The sequence below is a fragment of the Oncorhynchus keta genome, chromosome 15 (genome assembly GCF_023373465.1).
Source record: "Oncorhynchus keta strain PuntledgeMale-10-30-2019 chromosome 15, Oket_V2, whole genome shotgun sequence".
Classification (NCBI taxonomy): domain Eukaryota; kingdom Metazoa; phylum Chordata; class Actinopteri; order Salmoniformes; family Salmonidae; genus Oncorhynchus; species Oncorhynchus keta.
In genome coordinates, this window is record NC_068435.1 from 12,220,455 (window position 1) to 12,234,409 (window position 13,955).

Consider the following 13,955-nt stretch of genomic DNA (forward strand, 5'->3'; position numbering starts at 1 on the left):
AACAGTATGATGACCATTCAATGCTGAAAGAGGAGCGCTTTTTTTGCCCGAAACAACTAGAACCTCTTAGATTGTGTAAATTAGCTGCAGGGTATTTGATTGGCTATTTTTCAGATGACCATGGTACTTCTCATATTTGGATTGAAGTTAAGTAGTGTCAATGAAATAAACGTATAAATAGAAGACACACAGAGAAGACACGTGTACAGACACAAATTTAGAGATTCAGATGAAGCAAAGGACCTGCAGTGGCTAGAGGACCTGCAGACTAGAGGCCCTGCAGACTAGAGGACCTGCAGACTAGAGGACCTGCAGACTAGAGGACCTGCAGACTAGAGGACCTGCAGACTAGAGGACCTGCAGACTAGAGGACCTGCAGACTAGAGGACCTGCAAGCTAGAGGACCTGCAGACTAGAGGACCTGCAGACTAGAGGACCTGCAGACAAGAGGACCTGCAGACAAGAGGACCTGCAAGCTAGAGGACCTGCAGGCTAGAGGCCCTGCAGACTAGAGGACCTGCAGGCTAGAGGACCTGCAGACTAGAGGACCTGCAGACAAGAGGACCTGCAGACTAGAGGACCTGCAGACAAGAGGACCTGCAGGCTAGAGGCCCTGCAGACTAGAGGACCTGCAGACTAGAGGACCTGCAGGCTAGAGGACCTGCAGACTAGAGGACCTGCAGGCTAGAGGACCTGCAGGCTAGAGGACCTGCAGACTAGAGGACCTGCAGGCTAGAGGACCTGCAGACTAGAGGACCTGCAGACTAGAGGACCTGCAGACTAGAGGCCCTGCAGACTAGAGGACCTGCAGGCTAGAGGACCTGCAGGCTAGAGGACCTGCAGACTAGAGGACCTGCAGACTAGAGGACCTGCAGACTAGAGGACCTGCAAGCTAGAGGACCTGCAGACTAGAGGACCTGCAGGCTAGAGGACCTGCAGACTAGAGGACCTGCAGACTAGAGGACCTGCAAGCTAGAGGACCTGCAGACTAGAGGCCCTGCAGACTAGAGGACCTGCAGACAAGAGGACCTGCAAGCTAGAGGACCTGCAGACTAGAGGACCTGCAAGCTAGAGGACCTGCAGACTAGAGGACCTGCAGTGGCTAGAGGACCTGCAGACAAGAGGACCTGCAGACTAGAGGACCTGCAGACTAGAGGACCTGCAGACTAGAGGACCTGCAGACAAGAGGACCTGCAGACTAGAGGACCTGCAGACTAGAGGACCTGCAGTGGCTAGAGGACCTGCAGACTAGAGGACCTGCAGACTAGAGGACCTGCAGACTAGAGGACCTGCAGACTAGAGGACCTGCAGACTAGAGGACCTGCAGTGGCTAGAGGACCTGCAGACTAGAGGACCTGCAGACTAGAGGACCTGCAGACTAGAGGACCTGCAGTGGCTAGAGGACCTGCAGACTAGAGGCCCTGCAGACTAGAGGACCTGCAGACTAGAGGACCTGCAGACTAGAGGACCTGCAGACTAGAGGACCTGCAGTGGCTAGAGGACCTGCAGACTAGAGGCCCTGCAGACTAGAGGACCTGCAGTGGCTAGAGGACCTGCAGACTCAAGGACCTGCAGACTTGAGGACCTGCAGACTTGAGGACCTGCAGACTAGAGGACCTGCAGTGGCTAGAGGACCTGCAGACTAGAGGACCTGCAGACTAGAGGACCTGCAGTGGCTAGAGGACCTGCAGACTCAAGGACCTGCAGACTAGAGGACCTGCAGACTAGAGGACCTGCAGTGGCTAGAGGACCTGCAGACTAGAGGCCCTGCAGACTAGAGGACCTGCAGACTAGAGGACCTGCAGACTAGAGGACCTGCAGACTAGAGGACCTGCAGACTAGAGGACCTGCAGTGGCTAGAGGACCTGCAGACTAGAGGACCTGCAGACTAGAGGACCTGCAGTGGCTAGAGGACCTGCAGACTTGAGGACCTGCAGACTTGAGGACCTGGAGTGGCTAGAGGACCTGCAGTGGCTAGAGGACCTGCAGACTAGAGGACCTGCAGTGGCTAGAGGACCTGCAGACTAGAGGACCTACAGTGGCTAGAGGACCTGCAGTGGCTAGAGGACCTGCAATGGCTGGAGAACCTGCAGTGGCTTCACTCAGCTGTGTAATGTGTGCGTGAGCGTGATGTGTTTGGAGGGAAGACCTCTGTGAGAGCGCCTGTGCAGTGCACGTGATTCTGTTGCCATGGCTTTCAGGTTGTCGTTTAATTGGTTGTTGCTGATTTGTGAGACCTGTGTTTTCTCCCTCTACCCAGCCCTCTCATTCCCTCCCACCATCTTTCTCTCCTTGTGTTGCAGTGTTTGTAGTGAAAAACAAACAAGTAGTCTGGTAACTCCATTAACAACACCCCATACTTCTCAATGGATATAAAATAACAGTAGACATTGATGGCGCTAGACATATTAAGACGAATGAAGTGTCTGTTGGGGACTAAAAGTGAGGAGTGAGGGAAAGGAGGGGGTAAGAGAGGGAAAGGAGGGAAAGAAGGGGGTAAGAAAAGGAAAGGAGGGGGTAAGAGAGGGAAAGGAGGGGGTAAGTGAGGGAAAGGAGGGGGTAAGAGAGGGAAAGGAGGGGGTAAGAGAGGGAATGGAGGGAGTAAGAGAGACGGTAAGAGAATGGGAGAGGAGGGAGGGAGAGAGAGAAGCAGTAGTTTGGTTGAATACCTACTGCATTAGCTTGGTTGAATATCTACTGCAGTAAGTTTGGTTGAATACATACTGCAGTAGTTTGGTTGAATATCTACTGCAGTAGTTTGGTTGAATACCTACTGCAGTAGTTTGGTTGAATACATACTGCAGTAGTTTGGTTGAATACCTACTGCAGTAGTTTGGTTGAATACATACTGCAGTAGTTTGGTTGAATATCTACTGCAGTAGTTTGGTTGAATACATACTGCAGTAGTTTGGTTGAATACATACTGCAGTAGTTTGGTTGAATATCTACTGCAGTAGTTTGGTTGAATATCTACTGCAGTAGTTTGGTTGAATACATACTGCAGTAGTTTGGTTGAATACATACTGCAGTAGTTTGGTTGAATACCTACTGCAGTAGTTTGGTTGAATACCTACTGCAGTATTTTGGTTGAATACATAGTGCAGTAGTTTGGTTGAATACCTACTGCAGTAGTTTGGTTGAATACATACTGCAGTAGTTTGGTTGAATACATACTGCAGTAGTTTGGTTGAATACATACTGCAGTAGTTTGGTTGAATACCTACTGCAGTAGTTTGGTTGAATACATACTGCAGTAGTTTGGTTGAATACATACTGCAGTAGTTTGGTTGAATACCTACTGCAGTAGTTTGGTTGAATACCTACTGCAGTAGTTTGGTTGAATACATACTGCAGTAGTTTGGTTGAATACATACTGCAGTAGTTTGGTTGAATACATACTGCAGTAGTTTGGTTGAATACATACTGCAGTAGTTTGGTTGAATATCTACTGCAGTAGTTTGGTTGAATACATACTGCAGTAGTTTGGTTGAATACATACTGCAGTAGTTTGGTTGAATACCTACTGCAGTAGTTTGGTTGAATACCTACTGCAGTAGTTTGGTTGAATACCTACTGCAGTAGTTTGGTTGAATACATACTGCAGTAGTTTGGTTGAATACATACTGCAGTAGTTTGGTTGAATACATACTGCAGTAGTTTAGTTGAATACCTACTGCAGTAGTTTGGTTGAATCTGACCCTATGCTGTACATATTTATCTAGAAATGGTTGATTTGTTTACCAAATATCTCAAAACAGGTCTGTCATAAAGCCTATACCCAATAAGAAGACATCATCCTTATATGGTATCAAACAAACAAGCCTATTCCCTTGGGGTCCAATACTCCCATGTCAACGGAAAGTTCCAGGAAACTATTTATGCTACCCCCGGGACAGCCATATCCTGTTGGTCTCCATTGAGTATACCTAATACGGTGTCGTGTCATTTTCTGTTTCCCCTTTTAGATGTCTTGCTGGTCTATATGCAGTATATCTACAGTTAAATGGTGTCCGGTCATGTTACTCAGTTCATTGTCTTGCTGGTCTATATGCAGTATATCTACAGTTAAATGGTGTCCGGTCATGTTACTCAGTTCATTGTCTTGCTGGTCTATATGCAGTATATCTACAGTTAAATGGTGTCCGGTCATGTTACTCAGTTCATTGTCTTGCTGGTCTATATGCAGTATATCTACAGTTAAATGGTGTCCGGTCATGTTACTCAGTTCATTGTCTTGCTGGTCTATATGCAGTATATCTACAGTTAAATGGTGTCCTTTCATGTTACTCAGTTCATTGTCTTGTTGGTCTATATGCAGTATATCTACAGTTAAATTGTGTCCTGTCATGTTACTCAGTTCATTGTCTTGCTGGTCTATATGCAGTATATCTACAGTTAAATGGTGTCCTTTCATGTTACTCAGTTCATTGTCTTGTTGGTCTATATGCAGTATATCTACAGTTAAATGGTGTCCTTTCATGTTACTCAGTTCATTGTCTTGTTGGTCTATATGCAGTATATCTACAGTTAAATGGTGTCCTTTCATGTTACTCAGTTCATTGTCTTGTTGGTCTATATGCAGTATATCTACAGTTAAATGGTGTCCTTTCATGTTACTCAGTTCATTGTCTTGTTGGTCTATATGCAGTATATCTACAGTTAAATGGTGTCCGGTCATGTTACTCAGTTCATTGTCTTGCTGGTCTATATGCAGTATATCTACAGTTAAATGGTGTCCGGTCATGTTACTCAGTTCATTGTCTTGTTGGTCTATATGCAGTATATCTACAGTTAAATTGTGTCCTGTCATGTTACTCAGTTCATTGTCTTGTTGGTCTATATGCAGTATATCTACAGTTAAATGGTGTCCTTTCATGTTACTCAGTTCATTGTCTTGTTGGTCTATATGCAGTATATCTACAGTTAAATGGTGTCCTTTCATGTTACTCAGTTCATTGTCTTGTTGGTCTATATGCAGTATATCTACAGTTAAATGGTGTCCTTTCATGTTACTCAGTTCATTGTCTTGTTGGTCTATATGCAGTATATCTACAGTTAAATGGTGTCCTTTCATGTTACTCAGTTCATTGTCTTGTTGGTCTATATGCAGTATATCTACAGTTAAATGGTGTCCGGTCATGTTACTCAGTTCATTGTCTTGCTGGTCTATATGCAGTATATCTACAGTTAAATGGTGTCCTTTCATGTTACTCAGTTCATTGTCTTGTTGGTCTATATGCAGTATATCTACAGTTAAATTGTGTCCTGTCATGTTACTCAGTTCATTGTCTTGCTGGTCTATATGCAGTATATCTACAGTTAAATGGTGTCCGGTCATGTTACTCAGTTCATTGTCTTGCTGGTCTATATGCAGTATATCTACAGTTAAATGGTGTCCTTTCATGTTACTCAGTTCATTGTCTTGTTGGTCTATATGCAGTATATCTACAGTTAAATGGTGTCCTTTCATGTTACTCAGTTCATTGTCTTGTTGGTCTATATGCAGTATATCTACAGTTAAATGGTGTCCTTTCATGTTACTCAGTTCATTGTCTTGTTGGTCTATATGCAGTATATCTACAGTTAAATGGTGTCCTTTCATGTTACTCAGTTCATTGTCTTGTTGGTCTATATGCAGTATATCTACAGTTAAATGGTGTCCTTTCATGTTACTCAGTTCATTGTCTTGTTGGTCTATATGCAGTATATCTACAGTTAAATGGTGTCCTTTCATGTTACTCAGTTCATTGTCTTGTTGGTCTATATGCAGTATATCTACAGTTAAATTGTGTCCTGTCATGTTACTCAGTTCATTGTCTTGCTGGTCTATATGCAGTATATCTACAGTTAAATGGTGTCCGGTCATGTTACTCAGTTCATTGTCTTGCTGGTCTATATGCAGTATATCTACAGTTAAATGGTGTCCTTTCATGTTACTCAGTTCATTGTCTTGTTGGTCTATATGCAGTATATCTACAGTTAAATGGTGTCCTTTCATGTTACTCAGTTCATTGTCTTGTTGGACTAACACAGCAGTTATCAAAGCTTGATGATTAGTTGATGATTTAAATCCCTTGGGATCCCGAGGACTGAGTTTGGGAAACGCTGGTGTACGTGTCGTGTATCTAACCTAGTGTTGTCCTCCTTTTCTGTTACTCCAATTCAAGAGGACACAGTTTTTGCCATTACCCGGGGCAGCCATTTCCTATTGGTTTTCATACAGTCTATATAATAATATAACAACAATATATGCCATTTCAGCAAACGCTTTTATCCAAAGTGACTTAGTGATTCATGCATACATTTTATATACGAGTAGGCCCGGGAAACGAACCCACTTTGCTGGAATTGCAAGCTCCATGCTCTACCAACTGAGATACAGAGTTTATCTAATGGCTATCTAACATGGTGTTGTGTCATTTTGTGTCTCCCCAGTTCAAGAGGATGTTGAACCGGGAGCTGACGCACCTGTCGGAGATGAGTCGCTCCGGCAACCAGGTGTCAGAGTTCATCTCCAACACCTTCCTAGGTAAGTCAACACATACACTATTACATACAGTACAAGTACACTTGAAACTAAATAACACATATTATTTATTCCACTGCTGTGCTGATGGACACTAAATGTTCCTCCTCGACCTGAATGGGGATGTTTTGGCTGTTATTGGCTTCTCCACCGAGAGAATGAGAAAGAAGGAATACCTGATTAAGGAGGAGGAGGGAAAAGGCTGGAGGGACAGAGAGAGAGAGAGAGAGGGAATACCTGATCAAGGAGGAGGAGGGAAAAGGCTGGAGGGACAGAGAGAGAGAGAAAGAAGGAATACCTGATCAAGGAGGAGGAGGGAAAAGGCTGGAGGGACAGAGAGAGAGAGAAAGAGATGTTGCAGAGTGGGGTATCGGTGTGGAGTTGCTCTGCACTTGTTTCAAACCAGTCTGATCTGGTCTGCTGGAGAGTTCCCTCTCTCACTGCAGAGAGAGGGAGAGGGAGACCTTCTACCCTTCCCAGGGACTCTGGAGTGTTCCCTCTCTCACTGCAGAGAGAGGGAGAGGGAGACCTTCTACCCTTCCCAGGGACTCTGGAATGTTCCCTCTCTCACTGCATAGAGAGAGAGGGAGAGGGAGACCTACCCTTCCCAGGGACTCTGGAATGTTCCCTCTCTCACTGCAGAGAGAGGGAGAGGGAGACCTTCTACCCTTCCCAGGGACTCTGGAATGTTCCCTCTCTCACTGCATAGAGAGAGAGGGAGAGGGAGACCTACCCTTCCCAGGGACTCTGGAATGTTCCCTCTCTCACTGCATAGAGAGAGAGGGAGAGGGAGACCTACCCTTCCCAGGAACTCTGGAATGTTCCCTCTCTCACTGCATAGAGAGAGAGGGAGAGGGAGACCTACCCTTCCCAGGGACTCTGGAGTGTTCCCTCTCTCACTGCAGAGAGAGGGAGAGGGAGAGGGAGGCCTTCTACCCTTCCCAGGGACTCTGGAATGTTCCCTCTCTCACTGCATAGAAAGAGAGGGAGAGAGAGACCTACCCTTCCCAGGGACTCTGGAATGTTCCCTCTCTCACTGCATAGAGAGGGAGAGGGAGACCTACCCTTCCCAGGGACTCTGGAGTGTTCCCTCTCTCACTGCATAGAGAGGGAGAGGGAGACCTTCTACCCTTCCCAGGGACTCTGGAGTGTTCCCTCTCTCACTGCATAGAGAGGGAGAGGGAGACCTTCTACCCTTCCCAGGGACTCTGGAGTGTTCCCTCTCTCACTGCAGAGAGAGGGAGAGGGAGACCTTCTACCCTTCCCAGGGACACTGGAATGTTCCCTCTCTCACTGCATAGAGAGGGAGAGGGAGACCTTCTACCCTTCCCAGGGACTCTGGAGTGTTCCCTCTCTCACTGCAGAGAGAGGGAGAGGGAGACCTTCTACCCTTCCCAGGGACTCTGGAGTGTTCCCTCTCTCACTGCAGAGAGAGGGAGAGGGAGACCTTCTACCCTTCCCAGGGACTCTGGAATGTTCCCTCTCTCACTGCATAGAGAGGGAGAGGGAGACCTTCTACCCTTCCCAGGGACTCTGGAGTGTTCCCTCTCTCACTGCATAGAGAGGGAGAGGGAGACCTTCTACCCTTCCCAGGGACTCTGGAGTGTTCCCTCTCTCACTGCATAGAGAGGGAGAGGGAGAGGGAGACCTTCTACCCTTCCCAGGGACTCTGGAGTGTTCCCTCTCTCACTGCATAGAGAGGGAGAGGGAGAGGGAGAGGGAGACCTACCCTTCCCAGGGACTCTGGAATGTTCCCTCTCTCACTGCAGAGAGAGGGAGAGGGAGACCTACCCTTCCCAGGGACTCTGGAGTGTTCCCTCTCTCACTGCAGAGAGAGGGAGAGGGAGAGGGAGGCCTTCTACCCTTCCCAGGGACTCTGGAATGTTCCCTCTCTCACTGCATAGAAAGAGAGGGAGAGAGAGACCTACCCTTCCCAGGGACTCTGGAATGTTCCCTCTCTCACTGCATAGAGAGGGAGAGGGAGAGGGAGACCTTCTACCCTTCCCAGGGACTCTGGAGTGTTCCCTCTCTCACTGCATAGAGAGGGAGAGGGAGACCTTCTACCCTTCCCAGGGACTCTGGAGTGTTCCCTCTCTCACTGCATAGAGAGGGAGAGGGAGAGGGAGACCTACCCTTCCCAGGGACTCTGGAGAGTTCCCTCTCTCACTGCATAGAGAGGGAGAGGGAGAGGGAGACCTTCTACCCTTCCCAGGGACTCTGGAGTGTTCCCTCTCTCACTGCATAGAGAGGGAGAGGGAGAGGGAGACCTTCTACCCTTCCCAGGGACTCTGGAGTGTTCCATCTCTCACTGCAGAGAGAGGGAGAGGGAGATGGAGACCAACATTGTTTTGTGTTCTGCATTGCTGCTTGCACCTGTCAGGTTGAGGCAGACCATCTCTATGCCTCATAGAGAATAGAGTAGTGTGTGAAACAACACACACACACACCACGTGTTACTCACATGTAGCGCCTCAAGAGAGGTCACTTCACCGCCACCACAACAAGCCACCTGCATACTGCCCAGCCCCTCCTCCAAACTATTCTGCTTAATATGACACATTTCTACGGATTGTTATGGTTTGGGAAAAAAAGGCTTTTATTTATCCACAACAGTATTCAATCACTTTTCTTGTATTTATCCATAACAGAATTCGTTCACTTGTATTTATCCACAACAGTATTCATTCACTACTCTACTTGGAATTGATGCCTCATTAAATATTATGGGAAGTTCCAGGAATTTCTCAGTAGCTGATTTGTAACAGGTTATTTCTTCGTCATAAGTCATTCATAAAGTGTTTGCTACTTGTTGGCTATTTGCTTCTGGATGTTTCCTGGAGAAGAAAACATATAAGAGAAAAGGAGAGTTGCAGAGATGCGTGAGAGCTAGTAGAAGGGATTGATTACCATGCTAATTGCATGACTATCAGTAGACTGGAAGGAAGGTGTGGTCAGGGGTGTGACAAATGAAATGCGTGTCTGCAAGGAAACTAATACAGACCACTGATACATAGTCATATACAGATGTTGGATCTTAATTTGATCACCCTGCTGTTGAAAGAGATTTCCTACACAGCAGAAAATGCAAACTATTCAAGGTTTAAAAGGCTTCTAAAGTGTATAATATCCACTTAAAAATGTATCAGCCCATACACAAATGTAAATTAATTATAATCCACACAATAATTCATCATGTACTGTTGTTGAAGGATTATTTTCCTGCTGTGAGAAACCAGTCAAATTAAGATCCTACATCTATAGCGTCCCTCTCACGTTTGTTGTTGGTATTTAAATAATAAATGAATGTGCCATATCGAGGTAGATGTCCATATGCACATAAATTGTGCTTTATAAATGTACATATCAATAGAAATGTTATGCTCTGCGATCATGACTTCATCATTTGTTGTTTGCAAGTCTATATTTTCATTTTACAGTGCAGTAGTTTAACCTTCCTCCCTCCATCCCTCCCTCCCTGCAGACAAGCAGAATGAGTTGGAATTACCGTGCCCCATGGCCAAGACCAGAGAGTGGAAGAAGAGACCCCACCACCAGACCCAGCTGGAGGGTCAGGGGACCTTGACCCAGATCAGCGGGGTCCGGAAGCTCAGCCATTCCACTGAGCTCCAAGGCAGCAGCATCAGCCGCTTTGGGGTCAAGACAGATCAGGAAGACCTGCTGTCTAAGGTACTGGGGAAGTCTGTATTAATAAACACTATGGGCCTGCACAGGAGGATACACTGTTACACAAAACATAGAAATGTATTGTCTAGCACTGGTATGACTGTCTTTCATATAGAATAGGAAATCATGTCATCTCTATTCATTCCATTTCTTTCTGCAACATTCAGAATGTTTCACCTCATTTAATTCACCCCAGAGGAGGTTTATTCTATTTAAATTCAATTTCGGGAAATTAAGGGAACTTCAGATTCGAGACTCATTCGAAATAAATGGCACTTTTTGATTGGTAAATTGAAAATGTTAATCTCTCTCTCTCTCTCTCTCTCTCTCTCTCTCTCTCTCTCTCTCTCTCTCTCTCTCTCTCTCAGGACCTTGAGAACATCAACAAGTGGGGTTTGAACATCTTCAGGGTGGCCGAGCACTCCCACAACCGCCCGCTCACATGCACCATGTACACCATCTTCCAGGTCAGTGTTCTTCCTCTTTCTCTTCTTCCTCTTCCGTTACTGTCAGAGTGCAGCGTTTCCCCTGCAGGCGCGCGCACACACACACACACACACACACACACACACACACACACACACACACACACACACACACACACACACACACACACACCAGGGGTGATTCGCCAGCACAGAGTCTATAGTAGTGTATATCAGTTGTCTGTGTTGACTTAATGTATCCTCATCTTCTGGGTGGGAATCTGAATGATCACTACTGTAGTATGAACATCTAGTCATGAGGATGAATGGAGCGTCACAATGAATTACTCAGCCAGCCGAGTCAAGCAATTCTTATTCCTTTACAGTTTTACTCAGGTTGATAGATTGATGTTTTACTCAGGTTGATAGATTGATGTTTTACACAGGTTGATGTTTTACTCAGGTTGATAGATTGATGTTGTACTCAGGTTGATGTTTTACTCAGGTTGATGTTTTACGCAGGTTGATGTTTTACTCAGGTTGATAGATTGATGTTGTACTCAGGTTGATGTTTTACTCAGGTTGATGTTTTACTCAGGTTGATAGATTGATGTTTTACACAGGTTAATGTTTTACTCAGGTTGATAGATTGATGTTTTACACAGGTTGATGTTTTACACAGGTTGATGTTTTACTCAGGTTGATGTTTTACTCAGGTTGATGTTTTACTCAGGTTGATAGATTGATGTTTTACACAGGTTAATGTTTTACTCAGGTTGATAGATTGATGTTTTACACAGGTTGATGTTTTACACAGGTTGATGTTTTACTCAGGTTGATGTTTTACTCAGGTTGATGTTTTACTCAGGTTGATGTTTTACACAGGTTGATGCTTTACTCGGGTTGATGCTTTACTCGGGTTGATGTTTTACTCAGGTTGATGTTTTACACAGGTTGATGTTTTACTCAGGTTGATGTTTTACTCAGGTTGATGTTTTACTCAGGTTGATAGATTGATGTTTTACACAGGTTGATGTTTTACTCAGGTTGATAGATTGATGTTTTACACAGGTTGATGTTTTACACAGGTTGATGTTTTACACAGGTTGATGTTTTACACAGGTTGATGTTTTACTCAGGTTGATGTTTTACTCAGGTTGATAGATTGATGTTTTACACAGGTTGATGTTTTACTCAGGTTGATAGATTGATGTTTTACACAGGTTGATGTTTTACACAGGTTGATGTTTTACTCAGGTTGATGTTTTACTCAGGTTGATAGATTGATGTTTTACACAGGTTGATGTTTTACACAGGTTGATGTTTTACTCAGGTTGATAGGTTGATGTTTTACTCAGGTTGATGTTTTACACAGGTTGATGTTTTACTCAGGTTGATGTTTTACTCAGGTTGATAGATTGATGTTTTACACAGGTTGATGTTTTACTCAGGTTGATAGATTGATGTTTTACACAGGTTGATGTTTTACACAGGTTGATGTTTTACTCAGGTTGATGTTTTACTCAGGTTGATGTTTTACACAGGTTGATGCTTTACTCGGGTTGATGTTTTACTCAGGTTGATGTTTTACACAGGTTGATGTTTTACACAGGTTGATGTTTTACTCAGGTTGATGTTTTACTCAGGTTGATGTTTTACACAGGTTGATGTTTTACTCAGGTTGATAGATTGATGTTTTACACAGGTTGATGTTTTACACAGGTTGATGTTTTACTCAGGTTGATGTTTTACTCAGGTTGATGTTTTACTCAGTTTGATGTTTTACACAGGTTGATGTTTTACTCAGGTTGATGTTTTACTCAGGTTGATGTTTTACACAGGTTGATGTTTTACACAGGTTGATGTTTTACTCAGGTTGATGTTTTACTCAGTTTGATGTTTTACTCAGGTTGATGTTTTACTCAGGTTGATGTTTTACTCAGGTTGATGTTTTACACAGATTGATGTTTTACTCAGTTTGATGTTTTACTCAGGTTGACAGGTTGATGTTTTACTCAGGTTGATGTTTTACTCAGGTTGATGTTTTACACAGATTGATGTTTTACACAGGTTGATGTTTTACACAGATTTATGTTTTACACAGGTTGATGTTTTACTCAGGTTGACAGGTTGATGTTTTACACAGGTTGATGTTTTACTCAGGTTGATGTTTTACACAGGTTGATGTTTTACTCAGGTTGATGTTTTACTCAGGTTGATGTTTTACTCAGGTTGATGTTTTACTCAGGTTGATGTTTTACACAGGTTGATGTTTTACACAGATTGATGTTTTACTCAGGTTGATGTTTTACTCAGGTTGACAGGTTGATGTTTTACTCAGGTTGATGTTTTACTCAGGTTGATGTTTTACTCAGGTTGATAGGTTGATGTTTTACTCAGGTTGATGTTTTACTCAGGTTGATAGGTTGATGTTTTACTCAGGTTGATGTTTTACTCAGGTTGATGTTTTACTCAGGTTGATAGGTTGATGTTTTACTCAGGTTGTGTGTTACATGTCCCATGTGTGTCCCGTGCAGGAGCGAGACCTGATGAATACGTTTAAAATCCCTACGGACACCTTCGTGACCTTCATGATGACCCTGGAGGCCCACTACCACTCAGACGTAGAATACCACAACAGCCTCCACGCTGCAGACGTGGCCCAGTCCACACACATCCTGCTCTCTACACCCGCTCTGGACGTAAGTCACCTGACCTAGCTCTACTTATTATACTGCTGTTTTCTCTTCTCCCTCCTCTCCCTCTCTTCTCCACGTATTGTCAGAGACCTAGTTCACATCAGCCCAAATGATAAAGCCCGCAGCCACAGCTTGACTGCATGTTTGCCTTTTAGACCTCGGTAGCTGAAATGCTCAGTGTTGTTGCTTTTTTCATCTGTTGTTTATCCAGTCGGATCTTGAATTACGATTCTGTTCTCTAGCAACCTGTCTTCTTGATTTGTTTTAAAAATGCCGACTAAAGGGAGTGACGAACACCATCTCACATAACAGACCTTATTAAAGTCATAATAAATCACGTATACGAGCAAGTGACACCACTCAACCAAAATATGTCATCGCTGCTCAACCTAGATAGGTCACACAATAATGAGTTACGACCGGATGAATGTGTTACTCTATCTTGCCAAGCAGATCTTTTTTACTACAATGTGAAGCCTTTTACTATCAATGTGGAAAACTCATCAAGTCTCTCCGGTTTCCTTTCCTTTTGCTCTGCCCCTGTCTCTCGTCCTGTCCAATCATAGGCCGTCTTCACGGATCTGGAGATCTTGGCGGCCGTCTTTGCGGCAGCCATCCATG

At 44.5% G+C, this 13,955-nt stretch overlaps 1 protein-coding gene and 1 long non-coding RNA gene across 4 annotated transcripts in view; both read left to right on the forward strand.

Moving 5' to 3' along the window:
* The window catches only part of LOC118395172 (cAMP-specific 3',5'-cyclic phosphodiesterase 4B-like), a 145,579-nt gene that overhangs the window by 123,653 nt on the left and 7,971 nt on the right, over nucleotides 1-13,955 (forward strand). For all 3 annotated transcript variants that reach the window (XM_052463398.1, XM_052463399.1, XM_052463400.1), the window contains 5 exons: nucleotides 6,436-6,529; nucleotides 10,008-10,213; nucleotides 10,579-10,677; nucleotides 13,173-13,337; nucleotides 13,901-13,955. The exon at nucleotides 13,901-13,955 is cut by the window's right edge and continues 45 nt beyond it. In XM_052463398.1, coding sequence (XP_052319358.1) covers nucleotides 6,436-6,529; nucleotides 10,008-10,213; nucleotides 10,579-10,677; nucleotides 13,173-13,337; nucleotides 13,901-13,955 — 619 coding nt within the window. The remainder of the gene's footprint in view (nucleotides 1-6,435; nucleotides 6,530-10,007; nucleotides 10,214-10,578; nucleotides 10,678-13,172; nucleotides 13,338-13,900) is intronic.
* On the forward strand, nucleotides 10,984-12,573 carry LOC127907582 (uncharacterized). Its single transcript, XR_008064987.1, has 3 exons — nucleotides 10,984-11,723; nucleotides 11,842-11,934; nucleotides 12,299-12,573. It is a non-coding gene; the product is annotated as an uncharacterized LOC127907582 (long non-coding RNA).